Source organism: Mycetomoellerius zeteki, unplaced genomic scaffold (assembly GCF_001594055.1).
Source record: "Mycetomoellerius zeteki isolate Tzet28-1 unplaced genomic scaffold, Tzet1.0 scaffold73, whole genome shotgun sequence".
Taxonomy (NCBI): Eukaryota; Metazoa; Arthropoda; class Insecta; order Hymenoptera; family Formicidae; genus Mycetomoellerius; species Mycetomoellerius zeteki.
The window spans coordinates 1,313,652-1,329,518 of record NW_017257753.1 but is presented as its reverse complement, the minus strand read 5'-3'; the positions used below and the strand labels follow the sequence as shown (position 1 = coordinate 1,329,518).

General features: G+C 33.8%; 3 protein-coding genes across 3 annotated transcripts in view; 2 read left to right on the top strand and 1 right to left on the bottom strand.

The window, feature by feature from the left end:
* Positions 1 to 1,116, top strand: part of LOC108729354 (MAP/microtubule affinity-regulating kinase 3) — a 271,024-nt gene extending 269,908 nt beyond the window's left edge. Inside the window, exons 11-12 of the mRNA XM_018458422.1 lie at positions 677 to 842; positions 1,005 to 1,116. Coding sequence (XP_018313924.1) covers positions 677 to 842; positions 1,005 to 1,082 — 244 coding nt within the window. The 3' untranslated portion in view covers positions 1,083 to 1,116. The remainder of the gene's footprint in view (positions 1 to 676; positions 843 to 1,004) is intronic.
* Positions 1,117 to 3,536: 2,420 nt separating this feature from the next.
* Fic (FIC domain protein adenylyltransferase) lies at positions 3,537 to 5,852 on the top strand. The gene is given in 5 exon segments (XM_018458571.1): positions 3,537 to 3,860; positions 4,338 to 5,013; positions 5,107 to 5,270; positions 5,273 to 5,303; positions 5,420 to 5,852. Coding segments are annotated over 5 exon segments (1,545 nt in total). The 5' UTR covers positions 3,537 to 3,553; the 3' UTR covers positions 5,787 to 5,852.
* Positions 5,853 to 7,968: 2,116 nt separating this feature from the next.
* On the bottom strand, positions 7,969 to 15,675 carry LOC108729445 (uncharacterized). Its single transcript, XM_018458572.1, is given in 18 exon segments — positions 7,969 to 8,260; positions 8,543 to 8,760; positions 8,891 to 9,124; positions 9,374 to 9,728; positions 9,794 to 9,823; positions 9,825 to 9,909; positions 10,026 to 10,233; positions 10,352 to 10,525; positions 10,840 to 11,077; positions 11,225 to 11,451; positions 11,574 to 11,807; positions 11,900 to 12,254; positions 12,329 to 12,385; positions 12,387 to 12,462; positions 12,575 to 12,782; positions 12,896 to 13,069; positions 13,509 to 13,625; positions 15,347 to 15,675. Coding segments are annotated over 18 exon segments (3,339 nt in total). The 5' UTR covers positions 15,479 to 15,675; the 3' UTR covers positions 7,969 to 8,043.
* Between the last annotated feature and the right edge of the window lie 192 nt (positions 15,676 to 15,867).

Below are 15,867 nucleotides of genomic sequence, written 5' to 3'. Positions count from 1 at the left end.
AATTTTTTTTACACACATAATAGACATACATTAATTGCGAATAAAATTATTCGTTTATATTAAGAATATTTTAATATGAAGCCAACAAATGTACATTTAATATAAGGCCACAAATTTAAGATGTGGATGCACATAATAAAATTTCAATCTTTTTTTCTTTTTTCTTTCATCTTCTGAATTCTTCAAAGAGATGAATTGTACATAGATAAGAGAAGAGAAAAATAGTTGAAGAATATTTGAAATTCTATTGTACATACATCTACAGCTTAGACTCATATTAGCCACATATTAAAGGATTCTATAATTATATGGAAAATTGGGTTCCGGTGAAATGAGTTAATTTTCACACATAATATAGCTTATAATGTGAACAAAAGGTGTCATAGAAACAACGCTTAATAATTAGTAATCATTTTTGAGCTATGTTGTATCAAAAATGCTCTGTGAGCACAAATGTTACACCTTTGGTATATCATAGTTCACAAAAACTATCCATTATTATTAAACCTTGTGTCTATGTATATATATTTTACATCTTTTTGTTCACCATATTATAAGCTGCATCATATGCATGTAAAAACTAATTTCACTGGGATTTTTCAAATTTTCTAAATAACATCCATATAATATAAAGGTCCTTTATAGTTATTATATTAATTGCCTTGATTGTCAACAGAGACGAGACGAAGACGATAAATTCTACATCTAGTAGTATTTCCAAAAAAATGGAGAAAAAAGACTCTAGGACCTTTAAAGCGGACTGCAAAATAATTCCCAGCCCTTCGACTTTGCAAACTTATTCGCGTATTAGTAGCGAGAGCGTGCCTGCTTCGCGAATTAAAGTAAGATCCCAAATTTTTAAATACAAATCAAAAACAATGTAAAATTAGTTTACTAAACGATTCCTAGTTGTATCGTTCACAGAAAATTATAATAATAGCATTTATAATTAAATAAGCCGGTCTAATTCTAATATTTATAGACTGCATTATTATATTTTTTAGGAGAGTTTTCATAAGAAGATACTTGCTCCACCGTGGCGATGTCGAGTCAGTAGTGCGAAAATTAGAAGAGATACATGAAACTATAAAAAGCGTCTTTAAAACGAAGCGTGTAGAATAGTTTTCTGCGAAAAGAAATCCGGTCAGGGGTGGGCAGTATTTGAAGTACATTTAAAATACGTATTCAAACACATTTTTGTATTTCGTATTTAAATACTTTTTCTGAGAGTATTTTGTATTTTGCATTCTAATACTTTTTTTTAGTATTTTGTATTTTAAATTTGTAAATACTAAATACATTTAAATTATGTAAAAATTTTTTTGATGAAAATTAAAATCCGCACCATTGTTGACTCAATCTAAAGTGAAATGGAACGAACCTCTAACGCGTGTCTCAACATTATTTTCTTATTAAGGCCCAGTTTCACAACTTACGGTTAACTCTTAACCGAGGTTCAATTATATCTCTTTCCAATTCTAGAATTGAAACAGGAAATAGGAACAGGGAATACAGATTTCAACTTATCAGATACATTAAAGAGATTTATAGATTAAAATCTGTTATTTCCTGTTCTCCTATTGCCTGTGCTTTTCAATTGTGTCTCAAGTATTGGGTCCATTTAGTGACATAAGTCGACATCGTTCTATCTCTGTTACTCATGGAATGCAAAGAAAGATAGAACACTTGTGTCGACTTGTATTACTAAATGAAAAGCTCCCTTTACGTGTTGCATTACATTTGTATTGTTGAGTGTAAAATTATAACATCGATGTTACGTTATTTCTGGTTGATGTTGGATTATGACAATGTACCACAATAGCAACGATTTTCTCCATATTTTTTCAGATACTCTCACACAACACAGTACTTGTGTACTGATAGACAGTACTTGGACATCTCTTGGAGATTTGTGCTGTATGAGTCTTTATACATTTGATTTTTTATTTTCGATATTTTATTTTCAGGGACGCGCGCGCGCGATATCAACAACGAATAATTATAAAACAATAATGCAATACAGGCAGTTAATATATACCTACAATTTGTCCAGCACATTCCGTTGCCGACCGACGCCGCACCTTTCGGGAACAAAATAGCAGCCATTTAGAGTAACGACGCCAAATTCTGTTCCGTACACGAAATACGACTGCAAAACGCGTTCACATGCCTCACTTTACGTTCGAGCTGCAAAGAGACAGGTGTCAGACTAGGATTGCATTCAGGGAAACGTTAGATCTGTCGCGTCGCAAGCTCCAACATGCTCCTACCATAGCTCCTACTCACTTTACCAAGCGCGTTGGAGTGAATAAGAGCTATGGTAGAAGCATATTGGAACATGTTGGAGCATGAGACGCGACAAACCTGTTATTAGCGCTATCATTCTACCTTCGTCCATTAGACGTGAGACAAAGATAGTGTACGCTGATAGCGCGCTCCTCGAATGCACCCTTTAGCGCATTTCAATCATACAATCATACAATTTTATTTTCACCAGAAATAACACAACAATAGGTTTGTCGCGTCGCATGTTTCTCCATGTTCCAATATGCTCCTACCATAGCTCTTACTCACTCCAACGCGCTCGATACTCTTGATAGAGTGAGTAGGAGTTATGACAGAAGCATGTTGGAGCTTGCGACGCGAACAAACCTAACGAAATTGTACAACAATACGGGCAGTACCTAAAATCTGTCCAGCGCTTTCCGTCGACGACCGACGCCGCGCTTTTCGGCAACGAAGTAGCAGCCATCTTGAATGGACGCGCGCCAAATTCCCTCGTTCGCGCGAATTTTGCGAAATACGATGTAAAACGCGCCCGCACACCGCGCTCCACACTCGAGCTGCAATAAACGTGCATAGACTTTAGCGCATTTCAATCATACAATCATACAAACGCCGTATTTTAGATTCGACGACATATACTTACGCTCCGAACGGAAAAGACGCTCGACGAGCGCGGGAGACCGAAAACTAACTGACCAATGGCTCCCCCACACGGGACGCGACGACCCGTCTTGCCGCGCTGCGGAAATTGGCGCCAATTAATTAAATTAGCTATGGCTAATCAGTCAATCGCTTTTATGGAAAAGCGGTAAATTGATTAGTTACCGCGCAAATTTTCGCGATACGGTAAACGTCGCCGCGTTCAGTGTACGGGAGTCATAAAACGGCTCGATTTCAAACCGCCAATCGGCAGTTAGAATATCGCGAGAGAGGAGTGGGGGAAGGAAGGACCGCCGGAACGTTTGAAATAAGTCGCACGTCGGTCGATAAATACGATCGACGGTCGAGCGAAAATTACCGGCGTGACTGTCGTGTTGTGAATCTCGAACGTGCGAATGTTGCAATAAACTTTTCGAAAGCGTCGCGATTTTTTTGAGATACCAAGAGGTATGAGAGAATGATAAACTCGCGGAACGGCGGAACGCGGAACGCGAGAACCAATGGCGCTCGGGCGCCGGCCAATCAGATCGAACCACATGGACGCATCACTTCGGCTGGTGTCCGGTGTCGTCGGCGAGAGAGACCGAGACGATCCGAGACGAGCGCGATGCGTTGCGTCACATGGTACGTATGTACGTGTGACACGGTTGACAAGCATGCCACGTTTTGCCGTCCGAAGCGAGACTGTCGAAAACTGCCGCGAGGAGGGATGCTGCCGGCATGGTTTTACGATTATTACGTACATAATGGGAAAACCTCTCACGTGAATGTGAAACGCGGAGATGCCACGGACTCCACGGGCGGTATGACACCGAAACTCTTCATCCCTGTCGTTTTCGTTCTTGGGATTGTCATCGCTGTTATCAGTACGTTTCTGTCGAAATACATAGGCGGCCTGTCCACCGATTCCACAGGTGAGTCGCAACTGATATATCTGCCCTTTCAGCGAGAGATTGCAAGCTTTATGTTGCCTACCGTTTCTGGCAACTTGCAGCAAGAGCTGCTTTACTTTTGAATATCAGAACAGAATGACGTTTGTGTTGACTGTGTCTGCTAAAAGGAGAGCAACTAGATGATGCAGGGTAACACACTGAATCATTGGATACTTTTCGTTTGGTATCGCAAATCGATACAAGAGACACTAAATGTTAAGAAAGATAGAATAACGTTTGTATCGACTTGTGTCACTGAATGAAAAGCATTCGTTACATCCTTGTTGTTTGTCAACGTTAAACAAGGATGAAATGATCTGTGTTACACTATCTCTTGCTGGAAAGCACCATAAGATATCTCTCGTCTTGCAGTTAATCATGCTATCATTTGCAAGCTGAGATTTAAATATAGTTAATGTCATAATGTCATAAATAATTTATTCTGTTGTTTCTTTCTAGAACAGGCATTTTATCATGGTCGTTCTGTGTTTGTGCCGCTTTCTTCAGAAGGCATTTTGAATGTCTATGATGATCACACGCTCACCATTTCACAACGCAACACTGAACTTGGTAAGGTTCAGTGTACTGCAGCGTCGATAACGGAGGCCCTGGCATCTTTGCACTTAGCTTTAGATATGAGATTATCTGGGAAGCAGGAGAAAGCTATAAAATTGTTCCAACATGCAGTAGCATTAGCACCTTGTCATCCAGACGTTTTGAATCATTACGGGGAGTTTTTGGAGCATACCCAGAACAATGTGATAAAAGCTAATGAATTTTACGTGCGTGCTTTAACTTATAAACCGAATCACGAAGGTGCTTTAATAAATAGTCAGAGGACAGCTCGTGTGGTCGAAGAACATGACAGAATAATGCTCAGACGAATCGATGACAAGAGAAATACGTTATCCAATATACCTGATAACAATGCTGCATTGATACGCGCTAAAAAGGAGGCTTACTTCCAACATATCTATCATACAGTCGGGATCGAGGGAAATACTATGAATCTTGCACAAACGAGAGCTATAGTCGAAACACGTATCGCGGTCTCCGGAAAGAGTATTGATGAACATAATGAAATCCTTGGATTAGATGCTGCCATGAAATATATCAATGCGACCTTGGTTAATAGGTAAGTTCATAGAATATAATATTTTGCATAAGCGACAAAAACGTTTTCTTTGTTATTAGTTTATTATTTATTATCCATGTAAATATATTTCAGGGTAGGGTCCATTTCTATAAAAGATGTACTGGAAATACATAGGCGTGTGCTTGGACATGTAGATCCCGTCGAAGGTGGTCAATTTCGAAGGACTCAAGTATACGTTGGCGGCCATATACCTCCAGGCCCTGGCGATATACATTATTTGATGGAGGAGTTAAAAAAAAAAAAAAAGCCATAAGAATGCATCCAGTGAGGTGTGCGAATTTCATATGTATTATATATTTATTTCCTATCACAAAATCTCAGATATTTTTATCTGAGATTTTGTGATAGGATTCAACAAATGGATATTAATCGGAAAAATTTACAGGTATGCAGCTCTCGCGCATTATAAACTGGTGCACATACATCCGTTCACTGATGGAAACGGCAGAACGTCCCGCTTGCTCATGAATATGATTCTCATGCAAGCTGGATATCCTCCCGTTATTATCCACAAACAGCATCGCCATAAATATTACGAGTACTTGCAACTAGCCAACGCCGGAGATGTTCGACCGTTTGTGAGATTCATAGCGGAATGTACAGAGCAGACATTAGATTTATTTTTATGGGCGACCACCGAATTTTCTCGACAAGTTCCTGCACTGAGTCAAGAGACATTATTTACCGAAAGGCACAATATAATTATTCTAGAAAATAATGAAATAGAAAATGATATACTAGAAAATGATTGAAAACTAATCTCAAGTCACGTTTGAAGTATTTTTGAGACCAAAGAGCGTTAATATTATTTATAACTCGATATTATTATTTATTGATAATTCCAATTTTAAAGAAAACTTAAATAATATATATGATTTTAAGATTAATAAATTAAATGATAATATCAACAGGTAGAATGAAATTTACCCATGGTATTAGAGCTGAAGCATATCTGCTCTGTGCCTGCTGACATGTGATCTAAATGTATTGTTATTTATGAGCTGCCAATTTTATCGCGTATCCATGTAAATACGACGAATCTCTCTTCCACTTTCTGTTCAGTACAGAAATTATATTTATAATGTATATAATAAATATGATAATAAATTGCGAAATGTGTTTATTCTTATTATATTAAATTGGTCAATTAGTGACATGAATCCTATCAATTAATGAATATTATATGTAAAAGGTTTGTTCTTTGTAGTTGAAATTTGTAGTGTAAATTTGTTGTACTTAAAACAGATATATATTTGAAGTTTAAAGACAAAAATGACAGAATAAAAAATTTAGTGCAACAAAGAATGGGCCTAAAGACTCCAGTATTTTTTTGGACAAGTTTCGAAATGTGCTAATATTGCTGTGTTCAGCGGAACACAACAGTTTTGCAACCGTTTTATGATTGTTTACTAAGATATGATCATTCTTCTAGATAAGTATAATCCAATCAGCGCGAAGAAAACTTCCAACAGTTGCAAAATAAACGTTCTACTGAACGCAGCCATTGACTATATTTAGCGGACTTGACAGTTTAGTAAACGCTCGTAATTGGTGTATTCCTCTAGATCATCCAGTCAAATTTAGATCCAAAAAAATACAAAAGCAGAGAACGCTCACGAACGAAATCTTTCGTTCGCATTCTTTCACAACTTTGAAGCAAAATTTGACACACTGTTGCGATATAAGAATAACTCAATAATCGAATGTGTGAAATTTTTGAAAAATCTACAATTATTAAGAAATTGTACTTTTTTTCATTTCTTTATTTTCTTGATAACCGTAAAGACCTTTCCCAGATCTCACATATATTTCAATTATTGAATTATTCTTATACCGCAACGGCACTCAAGTTTTGCTCCAAAGTTGCGAAAAAAATGCAATAGATCAAGATGGTGCTCACAAATAAAAAAAAAATTGCTTTTCTAATATAACTTCGCAGATTATAAATCCGCGGATATAATAAGCTAAATCACAAATTGAAAGAGACATCATTTAGAAAAGTTATTATTTAGTAAACATTAACTGTTGGAGCAGTAATTATTAAAATGATTTTTCACGATCTATGAGGCATATGAACATTTAAAATTATCAATTTCACTTTGAATGATAACTAACATCAAATTTCAAGGAAAAAATTCCATTTTTAATTTTACAGTGTACAATAAAAAATATTTTTTTTTAAATATATACACGTGCAAAATCGTACGGTTTGCCAAAGAAAGTACAGAAATATAAAAAAGTTGAAACTTGGAAGAAAGGCGATATGTAAAGTATAAAAAAGAAAGGATTAAAAAGAGGAAAGAGCAATGCTGATTAATATAAAGAGTGAAATGTTATTTCTGTTTGTATTATTTTATATATTATAGGCACAGATGTGTAGTTTATGATTAGACAATTTACCCCAGAGGGGTCAAAATAAAAAACAATCACTTACATTTTGTATTTTATAACATAACATTTGTGAATATAAGATTACTTGTTAGACGAATACATAACAAATTTTAATATTTGCGCAAACAAAAAAACCTCACAAAGTAAAACAATTCTAAGTAGTGCTTTCCAAACTTCGGACACTAACAAAAATAAAGCTTTTAACTTTGATAATCAAGTATAAAAATAAATTACGAAGGACAACAAAGAGTTGATGCGGCAATTAATACGTATTGAACATATAATGATCATACTTAAAAGATCGCTATCATGATGACATTTTGATGTCGACTCTATATTGCCTTTTGTTATTTACTTTTTTATTTGATATCTTGCAAAGATAATAAGAATCTTTAAGTGATATATATTTTTTAATGCTTTGATAGCATTGATAATCTATAACAAACTAATATCACTATTTTCTTTATAGTTTATAAATCAAATTTAATTAAAAATATAAAGTGTCGTAATAAACTTAAACTTTTAATATGAAATAATGTGGTACAATAATGAATACTTCACTCTTTAGGACATCCTTTATATATATCGCATTCAAAATTGATACCTTAATATAAAAACTTAACTGATTAAACAATCCAGGAGTTCTGCTGTCTTTTCTATATCAACGAATCGAGTGAATGCTCGAAGTAAGCAAGGAATATGTCCTAATTGATTCTTTATATAAAGTTCAATTTTTGCTGCTTCTCTCAAATTGTATATGTCTAGCTGTTCCTTGAACATTTTACAGTATGTTACACTTTTGTCAAATAACCTTATTGCTTCCTCTATGTTTCCTCTGAATGAAAAAAGGAATTCAAAACATTTTCACTAAAATATCTCCAGATTCTTTGTATAAAGTCTAGTTTATTATTTCCTGGTTAACTTGTGGTTGAATTTAATCACAAATTTCACCCAACGGGCTTCACTAATGGCATCATCATAAAATACCAGGTTAAGGCTAACTACAAATTAACCAGATAATGAAAAATTAGGCCTAAATCACGTATTGGATTAAGTTGGCGCATTTAAACATTTCAACCTAAAACAGTTATTAGGAACAATTACACTGAAAACATACCTTTTTACTTCAATGATTCCTAGTGCTCCATATGCCCGTCCATATTTTCCATCAATCTCTATCGCTTTGTTTATATATTCCACAGCTTTATCAACATTATCAATCCGCATGTGTAGTAAGCTCCTGTTTGCATATATAGCTGCGCACTTAGGATCTTTCTCCATTGCCTTAATAAAACAACGATCAGCCTTTCGGTATTGTTCAATTTGGGACAACATCTATAAATGATTGAAAATTTCACCAATTAATGCACAGCCAAAATGTGCACAACATAATAGTACTAACTTATTATACGTATTTCTTTTTAATTTCAATTTTTCTTACAAAATTATAAGTAATTGTACGTACGTCAGCATACATTATATAACACCATGTACATTCAGGAAGATTTGGATACTTTACAAAGATTCTCTCAAAAGTTTTGATAGCCGCTTTGACTAATCTCATATCATCATTTGATACCGCAATATAATAATCCATGTAACATTTTTGTATATACGCATTGCTGAAGTTTGGATTGTATTTAAGGGCCTTTTCAAACTCGAGCTTAGCCTGATTTTCTTTGTCCATGAACACAAGTGCCTGAGAAAAAAAAAGTAGTATTTACATTATATTATAATATGTGCATCTGAATGCGTGTGACAAAAAAATATGCTCAATGGCTGCGTTCAGCAGAGAAAACTGATCGGTTAGCGCTTAATGATTCTTTAATGATTGGTTCTTGCCTATAGTTCTTCGCTGGATCTCAATGCAGGAACCAATCACATTAAAGAATTACAGCGCTGATTAGTTTTCTCTGCTGACCGCAGCCATCGTTAATGTTCGTAATACCCGTCCTCTATGATAGTAGATGTCGCTACATGTTGAATTTATACTAATGGCCAATTCGAAGTCCTTGAAAGACATTTCTGAATCTTTGAATCGCATGTATAAGTCCGCTCTCTTTATCAGGGCGTTTATCTTCAAGTCATTGGACACATCTTCGCTGTTAAGTACGTTTTCAAAATCTTGAATTGCAGCACTATAGTTTCCCAAAAGTACGTAAAAAGTAGCTCGTAATAATAGCACCTCTAATTTAGTTGAAGATAATGTATCAAATTCCGAACTTTCAATGATTTCCGTACATAGCGGTATTATATCATCATATTTCTTATCTTTTAATGCTTTTAACGGTTTCTTGAAAAATCTGGTAAACACATTAAAAAAATAAATATTAAAATTAAACAAAAATAATTTTCTGCCTATACTTACTCTGGAATATTTTCTGGACGTTGAAGTCTTGAAAGATAAAATATATATATCGATGTCATGATTAATTGGTAAAATTAACTTTTTATTCACCCAACTTTCTTCAGCGTGTTGTATTACTAAAAATAATTTTCGCGGTAAGTCATTAAATTTCTGTTTTTATTTCTCAATTTTTATTCTAATTTGCCGAGGACTGTATTTTATTTAATACCACGTGTTTGTATATGTAACTCACCAAGCTTATCTAAGACCTTATCTGCCTTTACAAGAGAAGCATGATTAGAAAATCCTTCGTGAACACATACTGTAGTCAAATCCTTCATGGCGACGTCCAAATCTCTAATTTGCTCCGAAACACGTGCCCGACGTAGCAGAGCTTTCATATATTTTGGATTTAATTCCAACGCTTTTGTGCAATCTGCTATTACAGAACTATATTTTTTCTATAAATTGTAATTACAATTATATACACAGTAACACTTACACCATCGTAAACTTCAACATTCAATTAAAACTAAATTTTCATATTTTGCTTATTATCAGTATCGCCAATTTTATTACCAATTGCTCATACACAGCAGCTCTGTTTTGATAAAAAATCGCAAGATTCTCGACATTTTCCTTTGGACAGATGTCGACAGCTTTACTGTACTGAGCTATAGCTTCATCCGGTTTTCCCATTCTGAAATATACATTTCCTATGTTGTTATACTTCTGCGCCATTTGTAAAGGAATCTAAAAAGGAAAAGTTTACTTGAGTCAAAAACTATCTTTTGCTGTACACAATTTTTACAAATGTATACATATAATGCCTCTATGGGAGGCATTATGAGTTAATTTCACGTAAGTTCTGAAGAGACAAATAAATACTATAAAAGTCTCGATTGAATAAGAAAATCCATTATCGTATAAACAACATATTCCATTATCTCACTATCATAAAATTCAGTAGTGTTTGCACACAATATTATTTACAAGCTAAGAGGCACCGACAAATAGACTTTCGCTAAACCAATTAAGTGTTTTGAAATAAAGTCGGTAGTCTTGACCTTCAGTTCGACAGCGGGAGAAATCATTTTAGGCCAATCGGATTGTTCCATCGGGTTTCTTTCTATGGCGATCAAATGAGGAAGCATATGAAAGATTAGAGGAACGTTTCCTAATTCATTCTTTATATCAAATTGTACTTTCGCAAAGTTTCTGAAGAGGTATATTTGCAATAGTCCCACATATGTACGACAGATTATTGAAGCCTCATCAAATAACCTTACTGCTTTCTCGTTACCTCTGAAAAAAATTCAGAATATTTTTGTTATATCTTGTATTCTTTATGTAAGTTACATATGTGATTGTATTTGATTTATTTAAAAAATTCCAATATACAAAAATTATTATAAAAATTATTAAAACAACACAATTACGCTGGAAACATACATTTGCATTTCAATTTTTGCTAATTCTTTATATGCAACTTCGCATTTGTAATCCAATTCTATCGCTTTGTTAAAGCATTCTATTGCTTTATTGACACTACCATGCTTGAATTGCAATAAGCCTCTCGTTTCATAGACATACGCATACTCCGGATATTTCTGTATTGTTTTAACAAGACAAGCATCAACTTTTTGGAAGTTTTGGTGATGATCTGTTTTGGACATTATCTAAAAATAATTGAAAATTTCGTCAATGAATCCAAATATGCACAAAACAATCGTAATAATTTCTTATTATTTCTTTTTAATTCGATTTATTCTTAAAAAGAACTGTAAGTAGTCGTACGTACGTCAGCATACAGCGTAGAACAAAATATAATTTCAGGAGGATTTAGGAATTTTTTGAAAGCTCTTTCCAATTTTTTCACTGCCACTTTGACCAATCTTAAATTCATATTATCGTCCGCAAAACTAAAATCCATGTAACATGTTTGCAAGTATGCCAATCCGAAGTTTGAATTGCATTCAACGGCCTTTTCAAAATCGTGCCTAGCTTCGCATAGTCTTTCCATAAGTAAATATGTCTGACAAAAGAGAAATGATAAATATGTTTTGTTACATTATGTTAATAACGTAGACATACAGAGAAAATATGCTTAATATCAATGCCTAATACCTGTCCTCTTTGATAGTAAATATCGCCATAATGTGGATTTATACTAATGGCTAATTCGAAGTCCTTGAAAGCTATTTCGAATATCTCAAGTTGCATGTATATATTCGCTCTTTTTACCAAGGCACATATTTTTATGTCATCGGATACATTTTCGTTATTTAGTATACTTTCAAAATCTTGGATTGCAGAAACGTAGTCGCCCGAAAGTACGTAAAATGTAGCTCGTAATAATAATACCTCTAATTTAGACGGAGGTAATTTATCAAATTCGGCACTTTGAATAATTTCTGTGCATAGCGGTATTACATCATCATATTCTGCGTTTTTTAACGCTTCTAACGGTTTTTTAAAAAATCTGATAAATGTTATGTTGTATTTATTAAAAAGTAAACACAATTATTAGAGAAACACTTTTCTGCCCATACTTACTGTGGAAAATTGTTTGGATGTTGAAGTCTCAAAAATACTGGATCCTTAGGGATATGCAATGTAGATTTCGATGGCGTATTTACTTGGCAATACAAACTCTTTGTTTGCCAAATTTTCATAAGCTTGTTGTTCCACTAAAAACGATTTTTATTTCAAGTTATTATATTTCTCTGTTCTTAAATTTCTCATTTCCTATTTAAATTTGCCATAAATATTATTTTATTTAATATCAAGTATGTAATTTACCAAGATTATGGCAGATCTCATATGTCTTTGCAAGGAAAGTGTTATTAGAAAAATCGTCGTGAATACACGCGCTAATCAAATCTTTCAAAGCGGCTTCCAAGTCCCCTGATTGCTCCAAAACACGTGCCCGACGTAGCAAAGCTTTAATATATCTTGAATTTAGTTCTAACGCTTTTGTACAATCTGCCTTCACAGAACTGTATTTTTTCTACAAATTACAATTACAATTATATGAACAGACAATTCTACCACATTAATTTTAACAATCAATTGAAATAATTTTCATGTTACACTTATTATTACTATCAACAATTTTATTACCAATTGCTCATTTGCAGCAGCTCTATTTTGATAAAAAATCGCGAGGTCATTCAGTTTCTCCTTTGGACAAATTTCGATTGCTTTATCATATTGAGTAATAGCTTCATCATATTGTCCCATTTTGAAATATACATTTCCTACGTTTTTATACTTCTGTGCCCTTTGTGAAAGAGTCTAGAACGAAAGAGTTTGCTTGCATCAGTCACAAAAATGATCTATCTTTTAATTTATGATAATTTTATGAGTATATATAATGCTATGGAAGACACTACGAATTATTTCATTGAAGTTTCTAAAAGATAGACAAATATATACTATGAAAGTTCCATCGATCGATGAGAAAATCCATTATCATGTGCAAATATTTTATTATCTCATTATTACAAAGTTCAATAGTGCTTGCAGTCAATATTATTTATCGAAGATTATAGTTTGTGATAATAACATTTAGACATCAATAATACACTTACATGGATATCACTAAGAAAATATGTCAAAAGGGAAATAAAAATTACTCTGATGTTTTTAGGAATTAAAAAACACAGTTCATAAACGTAAAAAAATCCTCTTTTTTTAATTTCGGATAAATGGATTTTCGCAATCTATCGAATACTTCCAAACAAGTGATCTTAACCTTGGACTCAGTCAGGAGAGAAGACACTTTGGGTGGCCCATCACCATCCTTGTTTTCTATAGTATCAGAAGTACTAGCTTGGTCTCTAAGTTCCATCTAAAAGTGCAATTAGATAAATTTTCCATTTATTTAGCATTCAATTTCTTTTCGCAGTAGAGAAAGTGATACAATTGTGAATACACATCCAATTTTTAATAATTTTTAAATATAAAATCCAATGTCAGTATGATCACTCTATGACAAGTTTTAAGTAATTGTTTATGCTAATATTAAAGAAACTTATTTATTTAATTGATATTGATATTAATTTAGTATTAATTTTAATTAATTTGAAGAAATTCTCTCCAAGCTGTTTTTAAAGAATGATGAAGATGAGCATAATATATATTTTTAACTTTTTTTTCTGGTAGATCCTTTTGATTCAAGTATCCCCGAATGAAACAATCAATATGGACTTTTTAAGATTTTGAAAACGTTTTCTTTCAATCCTAATTTCAAAACAAAATAGGCATCAATATACAATGACATAAGAAACAGACATCAGATATTTGATTTCAGATTCTGTATTATCATTCAGTATTATAGAAAGATGTATTGCAAATAGGTCTGTTCTTTATTCCTACATTACCTGAACTGGTGCACATGGTGTAATAAATTGAAGTGAAATAGCAGGCCTGTTCTTTTTGGCTGAACTTTTGCACATCTTTCTTCCTTTTCTCTCCAGGAAGAAAGAAAAGGAAGAAAGATAAACGGATGCAAAAATTCAGCCAAAAAGAACAGGTCTAAATATACATTTGTTTCGCTTCAACTTATTGCACCGAATACACCAGTTCAGACAGTGCAGCAATAAAGAACAGACCTAATGACTTTAGAGTCCTCATGTGCAGGACAAATAAAAATTTATATTTAAAGAAGAATGGATTCTAAAGTCTACAGATACAGCCTTATAATCAATGTCATCAAAAAAGAGAATTTTTAATTTTTAAATAAAATATATACCAACTATCTTGATACAGTAAAGAATAAAAAAATGAAAATAAAAATTAAAAACAATCATAATAGCACTTTATCACTCTTCATAACTACTTTTGTAATTATCAACAGTATGATTCATCTGACTATGCTACTATGCTATCAAATAATATTGCTGTAAACATAAATATAGCGCTGAGACACTCAAGTTTTCTGATGTATATATATATATATATATATATTTTATATTTTATATATTATTTGATAGCATAGTAGCCAACCATAGTCATGTATACCAACAAGACAATGACATAATCTAAAACAAAAGACATACATAAAGCTATTTTTTGTTCAAGTCATGGACACATAAAGCTATTAAAAGCCTGGTCAGACGAAGAATAGACAAGAGAAATAAATCCAGGATAATCTCCCCCCCCAAACTGCGTAAATACATCCAATCCAGCATTAGGAAACATCACCCAAGTGTCCTTGCGAATAGTTTTATCCATAGGCGTTTTTTTTTAGTTGAACTTGCACGGGTCATCTTATCTCTTTTTTCTCTCCAACGAGAAAAGAAAGATGAACCATGCAAGAATTTTAGCTAAAAGGAATAGGACCTCATGTTGTTCACTCAACGTTAAATAAGGATAAGATGATGCACGAAGGCACTCGGTTTCTAAGTCCAAGAGAGAACAGGAGAGAGAAATATATTAAATCCGAAACTAGCCTGGTTTATGAACGTCATTAACTTAGGTATGCCAGGACCAGTACAGTTCAACAGTGATTTCAATGCTTTTGTTCAAATGATTATTACAAACACGGCCCGAATAAATACGCATACATACCTTGGCATTGTTAGATACCTTCTTCTTCTTCTTCTTTTTATTCTTATTCTTTTTCTTTCTATATCCCGTGGATTTCAGACTCAATTGAGTATTGTTGGACATGTTGGTTTCGCCGTGCACGAAATCCTCCATTTTTTTTCAATACGTGTGCACGACTCTCGTAACGACTACGAAAACTAGTGTCTTCCTTGTCACGTGTTTATAAATATTTTTACAAAAACAACTTCATGTAAGTGTAATATATATCGATGCTTACCAGCAGCCCTCGTCCAATTTTTCCAAACGGAAAAATACTTTTAGCTAACATGAAACAGAAAATTCCCCGGACACATCACTACTCTACTAATCCCATTCTATTCTTCCAACTGATATAGCCCTCGCCACTAATAATGGCGGCGCTGGAGGAGAAACCCCTCCCACTACCCGCAAAGTGACCGTGATAAATATGCGAGCAAGAAGGACATCCCAATGGCGATGGATGTCATCAACAGAAAAGGCCTGTTCTTTTTGGCTGAACTTTT